Raw genomic sequence first — 22763 nt, 5'->3', positions numbered from 1 at the left:
GATATAAAGTGAGTTCGCAGTAAAAATATTTCTGTTACCGATAAATCAGATATATATATATATATATATATATATATATATATATATATATATATATAGTATTTAACAATCATTGCTGAGCATTGCTGGTGAATTAAATAAAAATTTAGTTTCTTGGCAAATGCCTTTCCGAAATTCACGTCTGAAATACTCCCCTGTGATACAGACAAGAGGGAGATTGAGTCAATAATTAAATCACTTAAGACTAAGAACTCTCATGGTTTCGACGGAGTGACTATCAGAATATTCAAGTATTGTGCTGCACATGTTAGCCCTGTGTTTAGCCATATTTTTAATTTTTCCTTTAGGAATTGTCAGTTTCCTGAGCGACAAAAGTACTCAGTAGTAAATCCGCTTTATAGAAACGGAGAAAGGGATAATGTAGATAATTGTAGACCTATTTCTGTGCCATCAGTGTTTGCAAAAATTATTAAAAGGCTGTGTATGTAACGATAATTGATTATTTTATATCACACGATTTGCTATCAAATGTACAGTTCGGCTTTAGAAGTCGTTTAACAACTGATAATGCTATACTCTCTTTTCTCTGTGAGGTACTGTGTGGGCTAAACAAAAGGTTTTAAATACTTGGCATTTTTTTTTTGTTTAACTAAGGCATCTGATTGTGTTAATCGCAAAATATTGCTCCAGAAGTTGGACCATTACGGAATACGGGGAGTAGCTCGCAATTGGTTCACCTCTTACTTTAGCAACAGGCAGCAAAAGGTCATTATTCACAATGTTGATAACAGCTGTGATGTGGGGTCTTAGTGGGGTACTGTCAAGTGGGGAGTGCCCCAGGTATCAGTGTTTGGGCCATTCCTGTTCCATATTTATATAACTGATATCCCCTCTAGTATTATGGGTAACTCTAAAATATTTCTGTTTGCTGATGACACTAGCTTGGTAGTAGAGGATGTTGTGTGCAACATTGGCTCTATTTCAAATAGTGCAGTACATGACCTCAGTTCATGGCCTGTAGAAAATAAACTAATGCTAAATCACAGTAAGACTCAGTTTTTACAGTTTCTAACACACAATTCAACAAAAGCTGACGTTTTAATTTCACGGAACAGGCATATGATTAGTGAAACTGAACAGTTCAAATTTCTAGGTGTTCATATAGATAGTAAGCTGTCGTGGAAGATCCACGTTCAGGATCATGTTCAAAGACTTACTATTCGATCGGTATCTGAAGTGAGTGATCGTTCAACACGAATATTGTTCTACTGCTTATTTTCATTCGCTTATGTCGTACGGTATTATATTTTGGGGTAACTCTTCCCATTCTTAACAGATATTTTTGGCTCAGGAACGGACGGTTCGGGCAATAAGAGGTGTAAGTTCACAAACCTCTTGTCGACCTCTGTTCACGAATATGGGTATTTTGACATTGGCCTTTCAATATGTTTATTCCTTATTGTCGTTTCTTGTTACCAATATTAGTTTATTCACGAAAATAAGCAGGTTTCACTCGGTTAATACCCGGCAGAAATCAATCCTGCATTTGGATAGGACTTTCTTAACTCTTGTGCAAAAAGGTGTGCAGTATACTGCTGCACCAAGTTTCAATAAGCTGCCACTCGAATTTAAAAATCTTAGCAGTAATCCACGCTCTTTCAAATCGAAACTGAAGAGTTTCGTCATGGGTCACTCCTTCTATTCTGTCGAGGAGTTCATTGCAAAATTAAGTTGATTCTTATTGTATTGCTGATAGCGTTTACTTAAACTTATGGACTGACTTTTTTCAGGTTCATGAACATTTATTTTTATCTATTATTACTTTTATGTTGTAATTTTATGTACTGGCACGTTCCATGACTTTGGAGATTTGCTCCCCAATTTGGTCCTACGGAACTTGAGGTGTAAATAAAAAAATAAAATAATGTCAGCAGTTTATTGGTGGACAGATACAGTCAGGTATGTATGCAACAGCGATAAGGATCTGTACTTTCTACGGCCGCCGTTTGTCGCATTATCTGCTGTCTGAGATTACCCTCAATCTGTGCAGTCGATTTAGAGAAATGAGAAAATGGCTGAGTGTTGTGTAATTTTCTTCCGATCAACAGCCTGTAAGGAGACTACAGACAGATTGCAGATTACAGATTAGCATCTTGTCTGTACAAAGTGCATTGTTTTGAGCAGCCAAGTGAGCGCTATTTCCAAGAATCAAAAGTCAGCGTATCCGTTATAGCAACCTTTACGTCGCACTTGTAATATTTTCCTATCTGAGATAAGTCGACGACTTGCTCCTTGTCATTTTATAAAGAGTGGAAACGTATTACAGCATTATATAATTGAACGATAACAATGGCGAAGGAGAAAGAGCCAGATTTATAAACTGTAAACTTGAATTAGTATCAACTGCATCACCGTTGATACCGTATACAACGACGTCACTTTTAACCATTATTGGCTATGATAGTGAAATGTAAAGATCCCGTCTAAATCCTAAGGAAAGGTTATATTTGAAAAATCCCTTGGTACGACATCACTTATCGCGACTTACCGTGTAAACCACTTATTCTTATTTCATTTTCGGAGAAATATATTGGCTGTAAGGTCCTATGTCCATTTTTGTTTGTTACGTATTTGGAGATTACTAACAAAAATTAAACGCTTATTTTCTAATTCTTGTTTTCAGCAGATTGTTGTTTTGAAGTTGGGCGTTAAAACGAATGCATCTTCAAACAGAAAATGCGTACACGCATCTTAAATCCAAAAAGCAAACAAAGGTAACTATCTTATGTAGGACAGTATGCTGTAGTATACGTCTATCGCTTTTTAAAAAGAAAGCGTACGGATACATTTTTAGAAAAGAGCGGGAAAGACCGTGCCTTGATACATTTTGTAATGGTAGCAGGGATTGTCTGCACCAGAAAGCATTGTTGGCAGGAGAGACCGCACTTTAGCGTTCGTAGGATGTCGGTAGTAAGCGATATGTGAAGCGAGTTGGTAGCAGGTCTGAAGCGAGAGGCTGAGAGGAGTAGTCTGCCTGCCAGCCACCAGCTGTGATTTACAAGAGATTATAAACGGATGTACGGAGACATCAACCGACTATTATCATAAGAGGAACTAATATTATTGAATTATTTTCTTTGCCAAACTCAAGACTACTGAAGGTATGTTTGCGCAGTGCTAGTTGTAAGATTATTGTAAAAAGTAAGTCCCATTTGAACTTTTGTAATATCATTTCATTACCAACGGTAAATAATTGAAGCGTTTTCAGAATATAATTAATTTTTTCCAGCAGAGTTGCATTACTGATTATAATTCAGCCCAAAAACCATCAATGTAAAACTTTGCAAAATTTTATTGTTGTTAAGAAAAAGTTTAACTATGAATTACATAACGTCAGTTTTGCTATTAAAGAACGTCGTCAGATTTGGTAATAAATACAGCCACTTATTATGAAAGCCCACCAGCAGCTAATAGAGTATAGTAAAACAGAGTAATTATATTCATGTCGCAATTCGATGTAGCAGTCAGATGGCGACCCAGTAACAGTAAAAAAGGTAAGGAACAGTTTTGGGTTATTGCAGATAACGACTGAGGGCCAAACGACGACGACGACACATTCTATGTTTCGTCGAAATAATCCGAAAATCACTTTTAAAAACAGCAATTAAATTTGTATGCGAAGACTGAGAAAGAGAATAAATTTGAAAGGGAAGATTTCATTTGTTATTATTAAGCAAGAGATAGAAATCCTAAGGAAAGGTTGCATAGGTTATTGTAAAAGGGAAGGTTATCATTAACAAAAGAGGTATAGAGGAGACGGGAAAGTTTCATATGGTTCACTCGGCACTCTCTTGACAACGTGGATCTCGGAATATTGAATTCCTTAACGATTTACGAAATGGAATGTCCCATGCGTCTAGCTCCAATTACGTTGACTACCGTCGTGCAGCTACAACCATGTCGGAAACCTTTTCATCTGAATCACCTGAGTGCAAACGACACCTCCGCCAAAGGCCTACCCTTTTATACCCCGTGTACGCGATACTGCTGCATATCGCTACTGAGGCGGGCTGTGGTCGATGGCAGCGATAGTTCCCTTACACGCGAGGGTTGCGTTGCCGATAGGGGGCGGGGCGAGGCAGTAGACGTTTGAGGATCGCTCACAGACCGTCCCGATGCGGTTTGTGCCTGGATCGTCAAACGAGACCGAAGGTGATTTTTCTGGTGTAGTACTGACGCATGGCGATACATGCTGTGGACTATGCCATGTGGAACGTGATACGTCGTTAGCAGTGCTAGTGAAATTACTCGAACGTGTTGCAGTGTATCTTTTGTAACGACAAGCGACCTCGACTGCTGGTTCGGTCCTGTCTGGAGTCCGTGCATTTGTACGGAAGTAAACATCGCAGTCTGCTTAACTAGGACGGCCTTACCGCTGTGCTGCAGAAAAGTGCTATTCTGCGGAGATTACGGCACTGTATCCAGTTCACCTTGGTTTCAGGATGGATAGAGAGCGAGATTAGTGAAATCATTTGAGTTGCACTTACACAGCACGATCGATCATTGTGAGCACCTGTCCTTACATACTGATAGAATGAAAATATCGCGCTTGTTGGCGCCGGTAATGTTTTGGTGGTTCCTGTTTGAGTGCTCATATTGAGGGCCGTTAATGGTGTTAATTTTGATGTTTCAAGGCTTTAAATGTTTTTAAATTTTAAGCTCAGAGTGTTTAAACTTGGTGGGCCATTGTAGTTGTTAAGTGAATACCTGCTATCTAAACCTGAGCACCATGTTGCGCTACTGCGTAAATTTGTTTTCTGTTGTAAGATTACAAATATGAAACATGAATTGTTTTAACTGAGCTTTCTAAGCTTGGTACTCCTTTGCAGTTCTCAAGTGAATTACTGTTACCTACATCTAATCTACAGTTGTACCTCGTAAATTTGATTTCTGTTTCACAGTCATAAAAATGAAACATTCATAGATTTGATTGATGTTCCAGCTGTCTTTTTGCTATTATTTAAAGGTTTAAGGTTTTGAAGTTTCTTTCTTTTTTAAAAAAAAATGTTTTAACGTTACCTCGTGCATGGTGTAGATTCAGTGTAAGTGTTTTATAATTTTTTGGTTGTTAAAGTTCTCTTTGTTCTGTTTTACAAAGCCAACTGGTTAGTGTTTTTCAATGTTATTTGTCTAAAGGCGGCCACTGCTGGAGTCATCTGGACAATGGGCCATGTTGCCCCGGTTTGTAACAAAGGTACATGAATTTGAAATTTAATTCTTACATACCTGTGACTATCGACTGGCTGTTAATTTTACTATAACTTTGTAATGTTATTGTTGTTGTGGTCTTCAGTCCTGAGACTGGTTTGATGCAGTTTCCATGCTACTCTATCCTGTGCAAGCTTCTTCATCTCCCAGTACCTACTGCAGCCAACATCCTTCTGAATCTGCTTAGTGTATTCATCCCTTGGTCTCCCTCTACGATTTTTACCCTCCACGCTGCCCTCCAAGACTAAACTGGTGATCCATCGATGTCTCACACATGTCCTACCAACCGATCCCTTCTTCTAGTCAAGTTGTGCCACAAACTCCTCTTCTCCCCAATTCTATTCAGTACCTCCTCATTACTTATGTGATCTACCCATCTAATCTTCAGCATTCTTCTGTGGCACCACATTTCGAAAGATTCTATTCTCTTCTTGTCTAAGCTATTTATCGTCCACGTTTCACTTCCACACATGCCTACACTCCATACAAATACTTTCAGAAACGACTTCCTGACACTTAAATCTATACTCGATGTTAACAAATTTTCTTTCATCAGAAACGCTTTCCTTGCCATTGCCAGTCTACATTTTATACCCCCTCTACTTCGACCATCATCAGTTATTTTGCTCCCCAAATAGGAAAACTCATTTACTACTTTAAGTGTCTCATTTCCTAATCTAATTCTCTCAGCATCACCCGACTTAATTCCACGACATTCCATTATCCTCGTTTTGCTTTTGTTGATGTTCATCATATACCCTCCTTTCAAGACACTGTCCATTCCGTTCATCTGCTCTTCCAAGTCCTATGCTGTCTCTGACAGAATTACAATGTCATCGGCTTTGTAATAAAGAGTGAAATTTGTTAAACTTTTGGCCTCTAGGTTGTGGTCCAGCAGCCGGTCGATGTGACCGAACGGTTCTAGGCGCTTCAGACCGGAACCGCGCTGCTGTTACGGTCGCAGGTTCGACTCCTGCCTCGGGCATGAATGTGTGTGATGTCCTTAGGTTGGTTAGGTTTAAGTAGTTCTAAGTCAAGGGGCCTGATGACCTCTGATGTTAAGTCTCATAGTGCTTAGAGCCATTTGAGGCAGCTCTTGACTTGAATAACTTGTTCTTCTGTTTTTTTTTTATTGTTTACTCTAGTGTCTTTAAAATGTTGAGCAGCTATTGATTCACTTTACCAGTTTTACAGGCTATTTTACTTTATTTTTCGGAAAACATTGGGAGAGGGAGTTGAAAGCAAGAACTCGGATACATGCAGTGGCAACAAGCAATAAGCATTTATTTATTTGTCTCTTTGCTGGTAAAATAACAGCGATAAAATATGCGAATAGAGTGAACAGCATCCAGTTTCGGCACGTCGGCAGCCGCCCCGCGGCTAGTGGAAGGTAGTGTCGAGCGTGAAGCAGGCGGCGATGCGGAAGTCGTGTCGCTGCAGCACGGCGCACATCTTGTGCGGCGCCGGCTGCGAGCACGGCGACGGCCTGGGCGCCACGGCGCGCAGGATGAACTCGCGTCGAGCGGGCTGCGGGAAGGCGGAGGGCCCGCCGCTGCCCGACCACGGCTCGTCCCCCTCGTCCAGCACCTCCGGGTCCGCCAGCATATGCGACGCCTGCACACAAGGCAACCGCGCGCTGCGTCAGCAAACTATTGGCTGCCTAACGCGCAGGCGCATATCTGCGGTCTCAGCTGTCTTAACAGTGACTGACCTACACCACCTAGACTACAGCCCTGCGCGCACACTTGTGACGTCACATACTGATGGCCGGGTCTGTATCGGGACGCTTCCGTTAAGCACTCTGCAGCTATACGAACTTGGCGAATTTTAGAGCTGAGACCGCATAGGGATTCTCGTGCTTTCCTCTGCTACATGCTCTTGTAATGAAAGTACGGAAATTTATGTCATTGCGTAAAGTAATTGAACAAAACTACCCTATGATATTTTAAGACTTAAAATTATTTTGACGATTTGCCTTAAATACGCGTTTCTAGGCTCGAATACAAACTGTAATTTTAAATTTTGTCTTTTACCTTAGGAGCTATGTGTTCTTGCAGTCAAAAATCGGCAATGTGCAATAACAAGCAGACGTTTTCGGTTTTAAATAAAGCAGCTGGAGCTCCTACAGAATTTAAGAATTTGTTTCCCTGATTATTTTCGTATATTTTCCTCTCCACTTCAAAATTTGCTGACCTCACACGAAACTCAAATCATTCGACGAAATGGAGCACATCCTGGCGCAATGTTTAATAAATCAAAAAAACCCGAAAAAATGTTTTATTTCCCTGTTTCTCCAGAACTTTAGAACCTTAATCCTTGACTGAAATTCGTGTCACAGGGTGCTGGTAATTTAAGCATAATGCACTTACATCGAAATTCTGCTTTCCATACTGCTTAATCTATCGAAAATACTGAATTCATTAAAGCAATTTTCTGAAGTAGTTCACTCAAATTGAAATTCTTTCCGAATATCTGTATATGTAAAACTGAACAAAATCATTCTGTAGGTCTCCCAAATGAAACTACTGGAAACTCAATAATCTGGTAGGAATGATAAGGATACTAAACATTTTCGACCCACACTAATTAATATAACTATTTTGTGTGACAATAGTTGCTTCGTATTAAGCTCGCAGAAATGGTCCAGAATTAAGAAACAAATTATACTGGTACATGATACGTAACTGCTTTTAAAATAGTTGGCAAATGTGGTGCAATGGAAACAAATAACACGCTATACATTTTTTTTTGTCATTTACTTACCCTTGAATGATGCGTAGACACAAATTCCTGTCTGGGAATAGCTGCAAACCAGCGATTTCTCAACTTCACACATTTCGGAAATCGAAACATGTGCACTTTCATGCCTTTCGTGATTTATAATTTCCCTGGCAAAAGGGAACGCAACACTTGTATCCCATATTTAGAAGAACTATAGGCGAATACTTTATGAAATATATATCACTTTCACGTGGCACACACTTTCAACACATTATACACGCCAACAGGACTGCCGACTACAGATAAGATGGCCAACGGTTTGTGACGTCAAGTGCCAATATGGCCGCTGTGCTTAGGCCTTGTATCTAGAAGGCTTTGGACTGACACGTGGACGCCGGTGGACACAACAGCGCCTCATAAATGACGCCCTGTTCTCACCGGATCCACTCTTTGTAATACAGTAGTGCGGTACAGTTCATTAATTTTTTATATCCTGAGTAAGTTACGGCCGGTGTACACAACCCCAGATACAATTCTTATGCAACACTTTGATGGAAATGGAAATGAAGTGTGGCTATGGCCTCCCGTCGGGTAGACTGTTCGCTTGGTGCAAGTCTCGCGGCTGGTAGCTGCGGAGGTTCGAGTCCTCCCTCGGGCATGGGTGTGTGTGTTTGTCCTTAGGATAAGTTGGGTTAAGTAGTGTGTACGCTTAGGGACGGACGACCTTAGCAGTTAAGTCCCATACGATTTCACACACATTTGAACATTTGACTAGCGTGTCGATGGGGACGAAAAAACGATGATAAGGACAACACAACACCCAGTCCCTGAGCGGAGAAAATCTCCGACCCAGCAAGGAATCGAACCCGGGCCGTTAGGTATGACATTCCGTGCGCTGACCACTCAGCTACCAGGGGCGGACAACACTTTGATTGTTGCATCTAGCTTGGCGAGATTTTACGACGTCGGAAAAGTGTATCAATCCGAACTGCATACTACCACTACCACAACTCTTTCCTCACAGATTTTTCTTCCCTGATAAGGACTGTCCCTTAAACGATGTTTTATTGGGTAAGCAGCGATAAAATATGCCAGCACATTCGGCGTTCGTCACCTACAGGCTGTCCATAAATATTTACCCTCATCTCAGGATTAAATATAAATTATATTTATGATGGTAACGGTTTTTTGCTACAGGTCTACTAGGGAACCCAGAAGTTCCTGTACAGCTGTGTTTCATTCAACAGTTTTACCATAAGGGGGCCCCTGTGTGAGCTGTATCGTAAAAATGGCTTCCCCACAGCAGAAACCTCAGTGTTTTGTGTGGCCAGCGACAACCAAATAATATACTTCTGTGGAGTGAAAGTTTGCGTCTCATTATGAAAAGAAAGCACTTGATGTCAAGTTAATCAAAACATGGATGAAAATCTTTTTAGCGACGGAATTGGTTCAGAAATGTATAAGCAGCGGCAGACCATCTCTCTCGGAGGACACATCCAGCCATTTCAAATAGCATTTACGAGGGCGCGACAGAAGTCAGTTAGACGAGGTTCGCGGGAGCTTTAAGTGTCACAGAGTATAGTGCAGAAAATGGTTCGAAACGTTTTAAACTGTAGGCATACATGGCTCAAATTGTTCAGGCACTACAACCAGACGATCGCTCAAAACGTGAACAATTTGCAATGGACAAGTTCAACCTTTTGGATGAGGACAATGATTTCTTGAAGCGCGTGCGTGCGTGTGTGTGTTTTCTGATGAGACTACATTTCATGTTTTTGGCTCACTTACCCGCCATGATGTCCGGATCTGGTAAACGGAAAATCCTCATCTCGTACCAGAGATCATTCGGGACCGCTCAAAGGAGGTGTGGGTTAACGTGTGATTGAGAGATTGGCCCACTTTTCTTCCTTGAAAGCAATGTAAATGGATATCGTTACCTAGACATGTTGGTGAATTATGCCGTTTCCCAGCTGCAAGATATGCAAGACACTATCGTCTTTCAGCAAGATTCCGCTCATCTTCATTGGACTCAGAAGTCCGCGATTTTCTTTATGAAAGCTTCCCCAACAAATGGACTGGCAAAGACAGATCAATTCCATCGCCGCCGAGATCACCTGACGTCACCGCCTTAGATTTCTTTCTTTGGAACTATGTGCAATATATTGTGTACAAAACAAAAAGTTCCTGACTTGATGACATTGTAGAAACGCATCAGAGATGCCATTGGTACAATCATACCAGAGATGCTACAGAATGTGTGTCAAGACATTGAATACTGGGTTGATTTTTTTTGCATGTTTCCAAGAGAATGTTTATGGAACGTTCAAAACTTAATGAGTAGAGGCATATGTGGTATAATGCATGTTTTATTTACTGTATCCAATAAAGAGTTACATTGTTCTCTCATCAGGCTATACCTTTATAGACAGCCTGTATTTCACATAATTTTCTTCAGCTGTTGAAGACAATTAGCCTGTAACCAAGCTGTAAGCATAGTCGGTAAAACTTGCTTAGCTTCGCCGTAAACTTTTTTAACACTATGTATTTCCGTTTTTTTCTTTTTTTTCAGAACTTTCCAACCAGCCTGGACATCCCCAAAAGATTAATACCCATTTCTTTTGCGAGTTCATCAGCTCTTTCCACCAATAAAGACCTAGATATGGTGACATTCTGAGACAGAGCTCACTTGAACCAAATAAAAAACGTAGTCTCTATATCTTCATGTTTAGCCATTTGCATGAGATTTTTCTCTGGCTCGAGCGTACTGCGCTCATATATTTTTGTAGTTCAGTTTCTTTTTTAATTATCGCACACAGAGGCGTTAACGATGACCTGCTTACACATTTCTGTTTTCGAACTATGTTTGTCATCTTCATTTTAAACGTAACAACAGCTTGCTTTTCGTATGGATTCTCCACCATCGCTGTTAAAGGATGAAAACAACTGTATTTAAAAAAAGAATACGAAAATATTTTGGCACAAAAGTTACTAATATCGATACCCTACTCACTAATTTCAAATGGACTGTAGATTTTGGCAATGATAGTACCACGAGAAAAGCGGCAGCATACTAAAGAATGGTTTCTACTGTTCGTAACAGTCCACTTACGTCCGCTTTTAAATTTCTTCTGAAGTATGAAATTAAATTGAAAGAGGCTATATGAAAAGTGAGTACTTTGTTGAGAGCTCGGAAAAGGGGAACCAGTAGGGAAATTTCTTTTATAACTTTTATTAAACAGTGTATTTAAAAATGTTTCACACGTTGCTGGCTGGCAAAGGGCCTCTGAACTGTTGTCCGGCGTTTTTTTTGAGAAGAAGCAATTAACGTATCATTGTAAATGAATCACACATTGCTTTAGATACAAATTAGGTTGATGGTGTTGGGTGGCGCCAGGCTCACCCAATATTAGATTTATTTCTTCACTTGCTGCAGTTCAGGTAAGACAATGAGTGATAGTACTTTTTAAAAGGGAAATTTATCAGATGTTTAACTTCGTAGCTTCTTTATCTATCAACGAAAGTGAAATAATGGGAAATTGGCGTTTGTAACCATTGAGTCTTTTGTTAGTGGTAGAATTTTAAAGTGAAAAAAATCACAATTTACGTTTCCCATCTGGGGCAATCGTTATTCTTTGTAATTTTATCTTTGAGTTCAGTTGCTTTTAAGGAGTCCGCCCAGTGACGGAATATTCTCAATATGAACATTTATGGTAAAAAGGTTTGGCGTTAAAATAATTTTTAGAGGGGATTTTTTGCTTGAAAGTAGTGGTTTACAAAAGTTGAATGATAGAGACAAAATTAAACTTCATTGACAACATTAACACTTGGATGAAGGCTGTATCTATTCCACTGAGGTAGGGAACTGTCACGAATTGTTTTGTACAGTGTAACGAAAGAAATGAATTAAGAAGTCTTACTGTTGTCGCAACTAGAGAAAGTAGGTACACTGGTTTGTCCGACAAGTAAGATCTTTTCGTGTTGTGCGATTTCTGTTCGTGTGAAAATAAAAATCTAGTTTTACATCTATATGCAGTCTCTCCCAAACACTTCAGTACACTGCAGATGGTGTGTTCCACAGTGCCAGTTATTAGGGCTTCTTCTCGTTCCATTCATGTACGGAGACGGGAGGGACGGCTGCTTAGACGCCTCTGTAGGCGCTGTGATCAGTCTGATCTTGTCCTCACGGTTCCAATGAGAGCGATAGGCAGTGATATGTGACACATTCTGAGCCGAGCTGCGTGGTCGATATATCGCGCCCAGCGAGTTCAGCACTTTCTTTGCCGGTTCGAGAGTCTTTGGCAGCTCTCTCTGCAGTAGGAAGGAATGAGGTGGTCGAACCTGGCGGAAGTGAGAAATGGAGTCCGTCGGAGCGTACGCGCTTCTTGGGGTGCAACTGACCAGTATCTCTGAAGCATGGATTTTCTGGAGCGAGCCTCGAGGGCGGGCGTTTACCGTAGAACTTTATTCTGGTAGTTCTGTGTCCTTACTGAGCTACGAATGTTATCTCAGTCATCATGCTATTTCTAATTTTGGCCATTTACAACTCGTGGCCACCTGTTGTCGCATGGTTTTCGGGCAGCACAGCGACAGCCTTTGTTCATTGCGCGTTTATTGTGTCATAGGCGATGTTTTCTGGCCTCTTCATATCACAGTCGTCAAAGATCTGAGTGTCGATGCTGGGCTGTGATTTTATTAGAAAGTGTCTTGGATTATGGCCAAGGGCACGCCCATTCGGTGGTGGCCGAATATGGGAAGTTCGACTTGCAACACTCCTTGGTTGAGGAGAGACAGAAAGTGTGGGCGCTAATGGGGCAATTTCCTCATGTACTTACTGACGAATTAGGTATGAGGAATAAGATCGAATATCGGATCCATCTGACAGATCACTTTCGCATTAGGCAATCTCCCTACCGCCTGGCACCTCCGAAAATAAAGGCGTTGCCCCAGGAAATAGGCAAAATGTTGGTCGACGGTGTCATCCGACCACCCATTTCACATTGTGCTTCTTTCACACTGTGCTTCCCCGTTTTTTTGTGAAGAAGCCCAATGGAGATGGGTTTGACTTATTGTTGATTACTGTGTTTTGAATCACAAGATGGTACTTGAATCGCTCCCCTTGCCCGATCTGCACCATTGTTTCACATGCTTTGCCGGACCAAGATGTTTTACAGTCCTGGATCTCAGCCAAGCCTATTAACAGATTCCCCTGGAGGAGAAATCGAAAGCTGTGACGGCGTTTGTTACAGACTGGAAACTAGACTAATTTATCCGTGTCCCTTTCGGGTTGTCCACTAGAGCAGCAATCCTTTCCTGTTTGCTCGATTCTGTTTTAGATGACGACATCATTTACAGCAAGACCTTTCCTGGACATTGGAGCACCTCTCCCAGGTACTGACGAGGTCGGGGGAGGCGGGTTAACTATGAAACTCTCAAAGGTTAAATTAGCGCGGTCCGACATCTCCTTCCTGGGTCATTTAGTTTCTTTCGGCTGAAAGGGTTCGTGTGAACCATTTGCGGACTCAGGTTATTCACAATTTTCGTCCTCCTATAACCAAAAAGAGAATAGATAGGTTTACATGTATGCTTTTCTTTGCAAGTTAACAATTTCGTACCAAAGTTCCCTCCTTTGGCGGCTCCATTGAATTTATTGAGTAGAAAATGGCAAGAATTCACATGGACCGAAAATCAGCGAACAGCCTTTGACGCTCAGTAGGTCCCTGGTATTGGCTGTCCCGAATTTTGAGTTGCCCTCCATTTTATAAAATGCTGCTTCAAATTTGGGAATGGAGAACGTCGCCCTATTGCTTACGAGTCCCGCGCTTTAATGACCGCAGTGGGTTCAGGCCCTCGCTGTCCTATTCGGGACTGCAAAATTCAAGTTTTAGTTAGAGAACTTGTAACGGGACGTCCTCCTCTAGTACTACTTTTCCTCAACAGTAAATATCGATACCAATACTATTTTTCAAATTTTTGACAGGTCAATATTATCTCAGCTGCTTTCCTGAAAACTTCATATAATTTTATACACTATGTTATATTTCAAGCTAAAATTTATGAAAAGGGATTACTTTTTTTCGATCCTACAATCGATAAGTACTAGTCTGAATGTACCGTTAAAATTACTTTTCTTTTAGAAAAATTTGAAATTACGTATTATTTGGCACACTTAAAATATATTATTAATTACGGCATCTAGTACTGTTTTCTATGTTTATTTCTGGATTCATTTATGAAATAATAATCGAAAGTAATATAAATTTATTTGTCAAGAAAACTTGTAAGCCCTTCGGAATGTTGCTATTTCCGCTGAGAGAGAGAGAGAGTAGGAAGCACGCCTCTGATGTGATCGGACGTATTTCTGTATTTTGGGTGAACTATGTAATTTCGGCTTTCTTAATGTGAAAATACAAAGGACTGTGTGACATACTAAAATGTGACAAAATATATTAAGGTAACAACAAAAATTCTGCAACAACCATCTTCAAATTTATTTACATCAATTCAACCCTGAGGACCCAAAATGTGAGAATTTCAGTTTCAAGAATCAGACCCCCAGACAAGGAGAACTGGAGCCAACTCTACACGAAAAGCTAGGTAAACTAGAAAGTTTACTGTAATCTTCGCTCTTCTCAAATTTTTCGTAAAAGACTTTGCTTATTGTGGGCAATAGCTGGAATCAGGAAGGAGGGGGAGATTACAAATTGTCAGTTTAGTTTAGAAACTGATACCTAGGCTCTCTCACGGATCCTAGCGCGTCCCCATAAGACGGGGCGTATTGTGAGGTGGTCGGTGCGTATTTCTGCATTCAGGTTTTCAGTAAAGCATATAAGATGCAGCGAAAATGTCGTCGCTGATGCGCTACGCCGTATGTTCGAGTCTGGCGATGAGGAAATTTCCGCGAATGTCCGACCAGGGAGCCACTATTAGTCCACTCTCGGCTGAGGTGCCTGAGTTGTTTGATCGTCAGTAACAAGATTCCGAGCCAGCGTTCTCACATATTAAACAACATTTTCAATCTGGATAGGAAGAAAAGGAATTTTGCGTTTACAAACCAAGGGCGAAGGTCAGTGGAAAATTTGTTTGCCTCATGATCTCATTCCCGCCGTCATTAAACATTACCATCAGTCGCCATCAGCTGTATACTTAGGCATTTATAAAATCATACATGAGCTCAAGCAACATGTGACTTGGCCCCAGCTCTATAAGGATATAATGGTCGATGGGTGGGCATTGCCGAGAACTGTAAGTTGGTAAAGAGCGGATTGCTGCGCAACAGCGGTGCCGAGCGTCCTATGAAACATATTTTCATTAACTATGTCGCTCCCTTCCTTGGACTCAAGAATGCTACTGTTGTATTTTCTTTGCAGTGGACGCCTTCTCGCGTGTTGTATGGTTGATGCCGAGCAGGAGAGAGGAAAACTTTGGGGGCCACTGCTAATCATTTTGGTAAAATTATCTCGCTCTTTGGTCTTTCTGTCACTTCCTCAGCGATAACGCCCAGCCTTCGTGGCTCGGGGATTCCTTATGTTTTATTTTTGGAATGGGACCCATCACGTAAATTTATTTACACGTCAAGTTCCGTAGGACTAAATTGAGGAGCAAATCTCAAGTCATGGAACGTGTCAGTACATGAAATTACTACATAAAAGTAATAACAGATAAAAATAAATGTTCATGAAGCTGAAAAAAGTCAGTCCATATGTTTAAGTAAACGCTGTCAGCAATACAATAAGAATCAGCTTAATTTTTCAAGGAACTCCTTGACAGAACAGAAGGAGTGATCCACGAGGAAACTCTTCAGTTTCGATTTGAAAGTGCGTGGATTACTGCTAAGATTTTTGAATTCGAGTGGCAGCATATTGAAACTGGATGCAGCAGTATACTGCACACCTTTTTGCACAAGAGTTAAGGAATCCGATCCAACTGCAGGTTTGATTTCTGCCAGGTATTAACCGACTGAAAGCTGCTTATTCTTGGAAATAAACTAATACTGGTAACAAGATACGACAATACGGAATATACATATTGAGAGGCCAATTTCAAAATATCCAGATTCGTGAACAGAAGCCGACAAGAGGTTCGTGAACTCACACCATTTATTGCCCGAACGGCCCGTTTCTGAGCCAGAAATGTCCTTGTAGAATGAGAAGAGTTACCCCAAAATATAATACCGTACGACATAAGCGAAGTAGACTACTTTTCGTGTCGAACGATCACTCAATTCTGATACCGTTCGAATAGTAAAAATGGCAGTATTAAGTCTTTGAACAAGATCCTGAACGTGGGCTTCCCACGACAGCTTACTATCTACCTGAACACCTAGAAATTTGAACTGTTCAGTTTGACTAATCATATACCTGTTCTATGAAATTAAAACGTCAGGTTTTGTTGAATTGTGTGTTAGAAACTGTAAAAACTGAGTCTTATTGTGATTTAATTTTAGTTTTTTTTTCTACAAGCCATGAATTGAGGTCATGTACTGCACTGTTTGAAAGCGAGCCAATGTTGCACAGAACATCCTTCACTACCAAGCTAGTGTCAACAGTAAACAGAAATATTTTAGAGTTACCCGTAATACTAGAGGGCATATCATTTATATAAATAAGGAACAGGAGGGGCCCCAACACTGATCCCTGCGTCACCCCCCACTTGACAGTACCCCACTCAGATCCCACATCACAGCCATGTCAACATTGTAAATAATGACCTTTCACTGACTGTTACTAAAGTAAGAGTTGAACTGATTGTGAGATACTCCCAGTATTCCGTAATGGTAGTTCTGTGGTTTACTTCCGCTACCGTCTCGTAGACGAATATAACATTTACTTTCATCGAACAATTAGGCACCGTTTTTCGTCCGAAGGAAGGAGCTACGATATCCGAGGGCTGTCCAGAAAGTTACGATTGATCGCGAAATGAAAATCACAGTGAAAATCAGAAATGATTCATTTGTAACAGTTAGCAACATTTTTCAGCTACTTCTCTTCGTAATGGCCGTTCTGACGCAGACATTCGTCGTAGCGTTGAATCAACTTTCCAATACCCTCATCATAGAAGGCAGCCGCCAGTACTTTCCGCCAATTCTCTACGCTGGCCTAAAGCTCGTTGTCTGTGCCAAAATGTTGTCTTCGTAGCCAGCGGTTCGTTTGAGCAGAGATGAAACTCAGTGGGAGACAATTACGGGCTGTATTGTGGGTAACCAAACATTTACAATAGAAACGATGCAGGAACATCTCATTGCCCCTGCAGAATGAGGCTGAGAATTGTCTTGAAGAAGAAACCGCACGACAGTTATGTAATGTTGGTTGCATAGCTTCAGGAGAAAATTCTCACCAGGCCCTCGTACTTGGCGGGTGACACTATTTACTATAACATCTTTACGCGCTCACTAAGAGCTCAGGAACGAAAAGAGCGACATAAATCTACCTAGAGTCATACTAGAGACACTGCCCAACACATCTTTGCAAAGCTTTATCGGATTTTCATAGTAGTTTCCATTTCGCGACCGATAGTAACTTACTTTCTGGACAGACCTCGTATTACACTCTTAGTTAATCTGGTGGGGTTCCATCGGATAGCATACAGTTAGAGAAGAGTTAAACTGGAGTACAGCAGAGGAGAGGCAGGGGCTTTAGGCAACAGACCTACACTAGTACAGCAGAGGAGAGGCAGGGGCTTTAGGCAACAGACCTACACTAGACCAGTGCCACACACCTTGTGCGCCTCTGCGAAGAAGGCCCGGACGCGCGCCGCCAACAGCCCGCGCGGCCCGCCGGGCAGGTCCGCCCTGGGCGCCTGCAGCAGCGCGTACACGAAGCGGCGCGCCTCCTCGCTGGCGGCGCTGGAGCTGGAACCAGCGCTGGAGCCCGGGTCAGGGCCGGAGACGGAGCCGGAGCCGGAGCTAGTCGAGGCGCCGGCATCGCCGTCGCCGCCGACGACGTCCTCGCCGCAGAACTTGGACATCAGCGAGCGAGCCTGTGCCATCAGCGCCTCCGCAGACGCGATCTCGTGGCTCAGCTTCTGCAATAACAATACAAACGCACACACACAAGTAAGGTCTGAGGCCCCTTTGTGTAACACTTCCACTGACGTCTTACATCGGATGGGGAACTACACGTAACAAAAAAAGTATTGCACAATTTCTGGTTTATTTACCTACATAACGTCTCAAGTACAGATAGTGTTGTGTATCAGTGGACAAAGTTCAAAACCGTCGTACAATATGCGTTAGATGTGCCAAGCAAGATCGTAAGAGATGGAAAAGAGCCATCGTGGTAAAATAACCGACTTAGAAAACTGCTGCAAAGGGAACTTCATAGCAAACATTATCATAGCCAAAGCCTTGCAGACAAAGAAAAATTACACGAAGCGAAATGTAGTGTGAGGAGGGTTATGCGAGAGGCGTTCAATGAATTCGAAAGTAAAGTTCTATGTACTGACTTGACAGATAATCCTAAGAAATTTTGGTCGTATGTCAAAGCGGTAGGTGGATCAAAACAAAATGTCCAGACACTCTGTGACCAAAATGGTACTGAAACAGAGGATGTCAGACTAAAGGCCGAAATACTAAATGTCTTTTTCCAAAGCTGTTTCACAGAGAAAGACTGCATTGTAGTTCATTCTCTAGATTGTCGCACAGATGACAAAATGGTAGATATGGAAACAGACGACAGAGGCATACAGAAACAATTAAAATCGCTCAAAAGAGGAAAGGCCGCTGGACCTGATGGGATGCCAGTTCGATTTTACACAGAGTACACACAGTAACTTGCCCTCCTTCTTGCAGCGGTGTACCGTAGGTGTGTAGAAGAGTGTAGCGTTCCAAAAGATTGGAAAAGGGCACAGGTCAACCCCGTTTTCAAGAAGGGACGTCGAACAGATGTGCAGAACTATAGACTTATATCTCTAACGTCGATCAGCTGTAGAATTTTGGAACACGTATTATGTTCGAGTATAATGACTTTACTGGAGACTAGAAATCTACTCTGTAGGAATCAGCATGGGTTTCGAAAAAGACGGTCGCGTGAAAACCAGCTCGCGCTATTCGTCCACGAGACTCAGAGGGCCATATACACGGATTCCCAGGTAGATGCCGTCTTTCTTGACTTCCGCAAGGCGTTCGATACAGTTCCCCAAAGTCGTTTAACGAACAAAGTAAGAGCATATCGCCTATCTGACCAATTGTGTGATTGGATTGAAGAGTTCCTAGATAACAGAACGCAGCATGATATTCTCAATGGAGAGAAGTCTTCCGAAGTAAGAGTGATTTCAGGTGTGCCGCAGGGGAGTGTCGTAGGACCGTTGCTATTTACAATATACATAAACGACTTCGTGGATGAACATGGGAAGTTTACTGAGGCTTTTTGCGGATGATGCTGTGGTATATCGAGAGGTTGTAACAATGGAAGATTGTACTGAAATGCAGGAGGATCTGCAACGAATTAACGCATGGTGCAGGGAATGGCAATTGAATCTCAATGTAGACAAATGTAATTTGCTGCGAATACATAGCCAGATATATCCCTTACCATTTAGCTACAAAATAGCAGGTCAGCAACTGGAAGCAGCTAATTGGAAGAATCCTAAGGAAATGCAATCCCGAGACAAAGGAAGTAGGTTACAGTACAGTTGTTCGCCCACTGCTTGAATAGTATACACCAGTGTGGGATCCGTACCAGATAGGGTTGATAGGAGAGAGAGAGAGAAGATCCAACGGAGAGCAGCGCGCTTCGTTACAGGATCATTTAGTAATCGCGAAAGCGTTACAGAGATGATAGATAAACTCCAGTGGAAGACTCTGCAAGAGAGACGCTCAGTAGCTCGGTACGGGCTTTTGTTGAAGTTTCGAGAACATACCCTCGTCAAGCAGTATATTGCTCCCTCCTACGTATATCTCGCGAAGAGACCATGAGGATAAAATCAGAGAGATTAGAGCCCAAACAGAGGCATACCGACAATCCTTCTTTCCACGAACAATATGAGACTGGAATAAGCGGGAGAAGCGATAGAGGTACTCAAGGTACCCTCCGCCACACACCGTCAGGTGGCTTGCGGAGTATGGATGTAGATGTATATGATTCAGGGAAACAGGTGTGGTATCGGAATCGCAAGTTTGTGTCGAACGCCGACAGCAGTCGTGCGGGATCCAATGGAGCCCGCCCACTGCGCTCCACGTCCAGCAACCCTACTGCCTCGAAACCTGAGGAGGCCCGGCGGCAGCTGTTCAGAGCCACTTCACCACGTATTGCTACCCTGGCGCTGCATAGTCGACTCCACGGTTCGTGCCGAGGCCCACGAGAAAGACAGGCCGCGGCGCGTACGTCACGAAAGTAGTGCTGAACTCGCTCGCTCGCTCAACGCAGCAGACAAAATGCGTTTCTAAACCTGTTAACTCGCAGCTGGACATATACGTACTAACGAGAATTGCATCTTCCACTGGAATCTGCTATTACGAAGTCTTACTGATTAACAGTCTAATTACAGCTCATTCACCTAAAGCCATCTGCGATAGCAACATTTTGCACACCGAAAAGAAAGGGCGTAGACTAGATACTCTAGAAGAACTAGTGATCTTCAAATATCTTGCTCGAAAGGATAGCCTCATCCTTAACGAACAGCTATAGCTACGTAACAAAATTTTTTTCAACTGTATAAAGCTCGTTACTCGATATCTGACTTCGGGTCTCCTTGTGCAGGTTGCCGAAATGTTCTTTTCCTTCTAAGGTAGTCCTATAGTTCCTAAATATCAAATGTTTCTTGGCTGTATTTCACGCCAATATTTCTTTGTACAAGTTGTCATTCAGTCCTATCTACATTTTCATAATGATGTTTTCATGTTTTATCTTACTGTTATAAGCTTCGATGTAAACAGAATGTTATGTTGTATGCTAATATTAAACAAACATTGCTTTCCATTATGTACCAAATACTGTTCATTTATAATCGTGTCTGCCTATATTTCAATGTGAAGTAGCCTAATTGTATCTACGTCTACTAGATGCCACGCTCGTTGCAGTGCCATGTTCACCTGGCCGCATTTGTTAACGCGGGCACCTCAGTCCGTTTGGAATCTGTAATCGCGTAAGTAACGAGCAGCCCTTAGTGGCTCGCCATCACAATTTTTTTATCTTAAATACCCTTGTGGCTAATGCCCTTTTGCCATATTTATTATTTTATAAATGGCATATAAGTACTGCCAGTCTTTCACGATGATTCTATACTTATACTCTGTATCATACGTTTTTAGTCATATTTCCGTGACCATGTTATAGATCATTCTTTGATTTAAATTCTGAGGAAGACACTCCTAGCAGTATTGAAACCCGGTTAATTCGTTAAAAATAGTGACCGACGGCTGTTTTCTTTCAACTGCAAAATTTAATTTAAGATCAATACTTGATATAAATGGTATAATGGCTTGCTTGCTTATAGCATTTTATTCAAAATGGTTCAAATGGCTCTGAGCACTATAGGACTTAAGTTCTGAGGTCATCAGTCCCCTAGAACTTAATACTACTTAAGCCTAACTAACCTAAGGACATCACACACATCCATTCCCGATGCAAGATTCGAACGTGCGACCGTAGCGGTCGCGCGGTTCCAGACTGAAGCCCCTGAACCGCTCGGCCACTTCGGGCGGCTATAGCATTTAGTCTCTTCTGCTTCACAGTACTCATTACATGCTGGAAGTGGTGCCTTATGCAACTGATAATCATTTTAACATGATTTTATTTCATTGTACGCGAGTACAGCCATAACAAATTATAAGTAGGCCCATGGACTTCCCATCATAACAGTAAGATTCCGCAGTAATGGATTTCTGTAGAAGATTCAGTTTTCGTTTGTACGGACTCGCCTATTTACGAGTTAACAGGTGTAGAAACGTAGTTTGTCTGCTGAGCTGAGCGAGCGAGCGAGCGAGCGAGCGCAGGACTACCTTTGTGACGTACGCGCCGCGGCCTGTCTTTCTCGTAGGCCTCGGGTTCGTGATGAGGGCAGGTAGCTTCATAGTAATTGCTATTGCATGAGCAGGACTCTACTTCTTGTCGCATGATTTGTAACAAGTCTTCGTACGTTCGGAAAAATACGAGTAAATCTTCTGCTTACTATGCAAACTGTTCGCTAATCATTACTGCACCTGTGTGCGCCATGACGGCTCATTTCATCTTCCCACTATCAGTAGCTTGTAGCTGGCGTCTCACCAGGTGTGTCGTATTACTCCCTTGTGCCGCTATCGCTGCCTCGGCTAGCCTTCCAAAGTGGACACTACAGCGGCGTAGGGGACACCTTCGAACTCCGCAGTGCAGGGAAATTACGTGTAGTCTTTTTCCGGGTCGTCGTTCACCCTTCTTCGCCAGGACTGGGTAGGAGGCTAAAAGTTTCGTTCACCTACGCGGTAAATACACTCCTGGAAATTGAAATAAGAACACCGTGAATTCATTGTCCCAGGAAGGGGAAACTTTATTGACACATTCCTGGGGTCAGATACATCACATGATCACACTGACAGAACCACAGGCACATAGACACAGGCAACAGAGCATGCACAATGTCGGCACTAGTACAGTGTATATCCACCTTTCGCAGCAATGCAGGCTGCTATTCTCCCATGGAGACGATCGTAGAGATGCTGGATGTAGTCCTGTGGAACGGCTTGCCATGCCATTTCCACCTGGCGCCTCAGTTGGACCAGCGTTCGTGCTGGACGTGCAGACCGCGTGAGACGACGCTTCATCCAGTCCCAAACATGCTCAATGGGGGACAGATCCGGAGAT

The 22763-nt window shown here is 42.2% G+C and overlaps 1 protein-coding gene across 1 annotated transcript in view; it reads right to left on the bottom strand.

Annotated features, from left to right (window-relative positions):
• Positions 1-6525: 6525 nt before the first annotated feature.
• The window catches only part of LOC126335151 (rab3 GTPase-activating protein catalytic subunit), a 471879-nt gene continuing 455641 nt past the window's right edge, over positions 6526-22763 (bottom strand). The window contains exons 13-14 of the mRNA XM_049998120.1: positions 17704-18009; positions 6526-6882 (exon numbers count right to left, since the gene is read on the bottom strand). Of these exons, the coding sequence (XP_049854077.1) occupies positions 6649-6882; positions 17704-18009 (540 nt within the window). The 3' untranslated portion in view covers positions 6526-6648. The remainder of the gene's footprint in view (positions 6883-17703; positions 18010-22763) is intronic.

The sequence above is a fragment of the Schistocerca gregaria genome, chromosome 2 (genome assembly GCF_023897955.1).
Source record: "Schistocerca gregaria isolate iqSchGreg1 chromosome 2, iqSchGreg1.2, whole genome shotgun sequence".
NCBI lineage: Eukaryota > Metazoa > Arthropoda > Insecta > Orthoptera > Acrididae > Schistocerca > Schistocerca gregaria.
The sequence above is the reverse complement of the archived record's forward strand: the minus strand, read 5'-3'. Positions and strand labels throughout refer to the sequence as shown.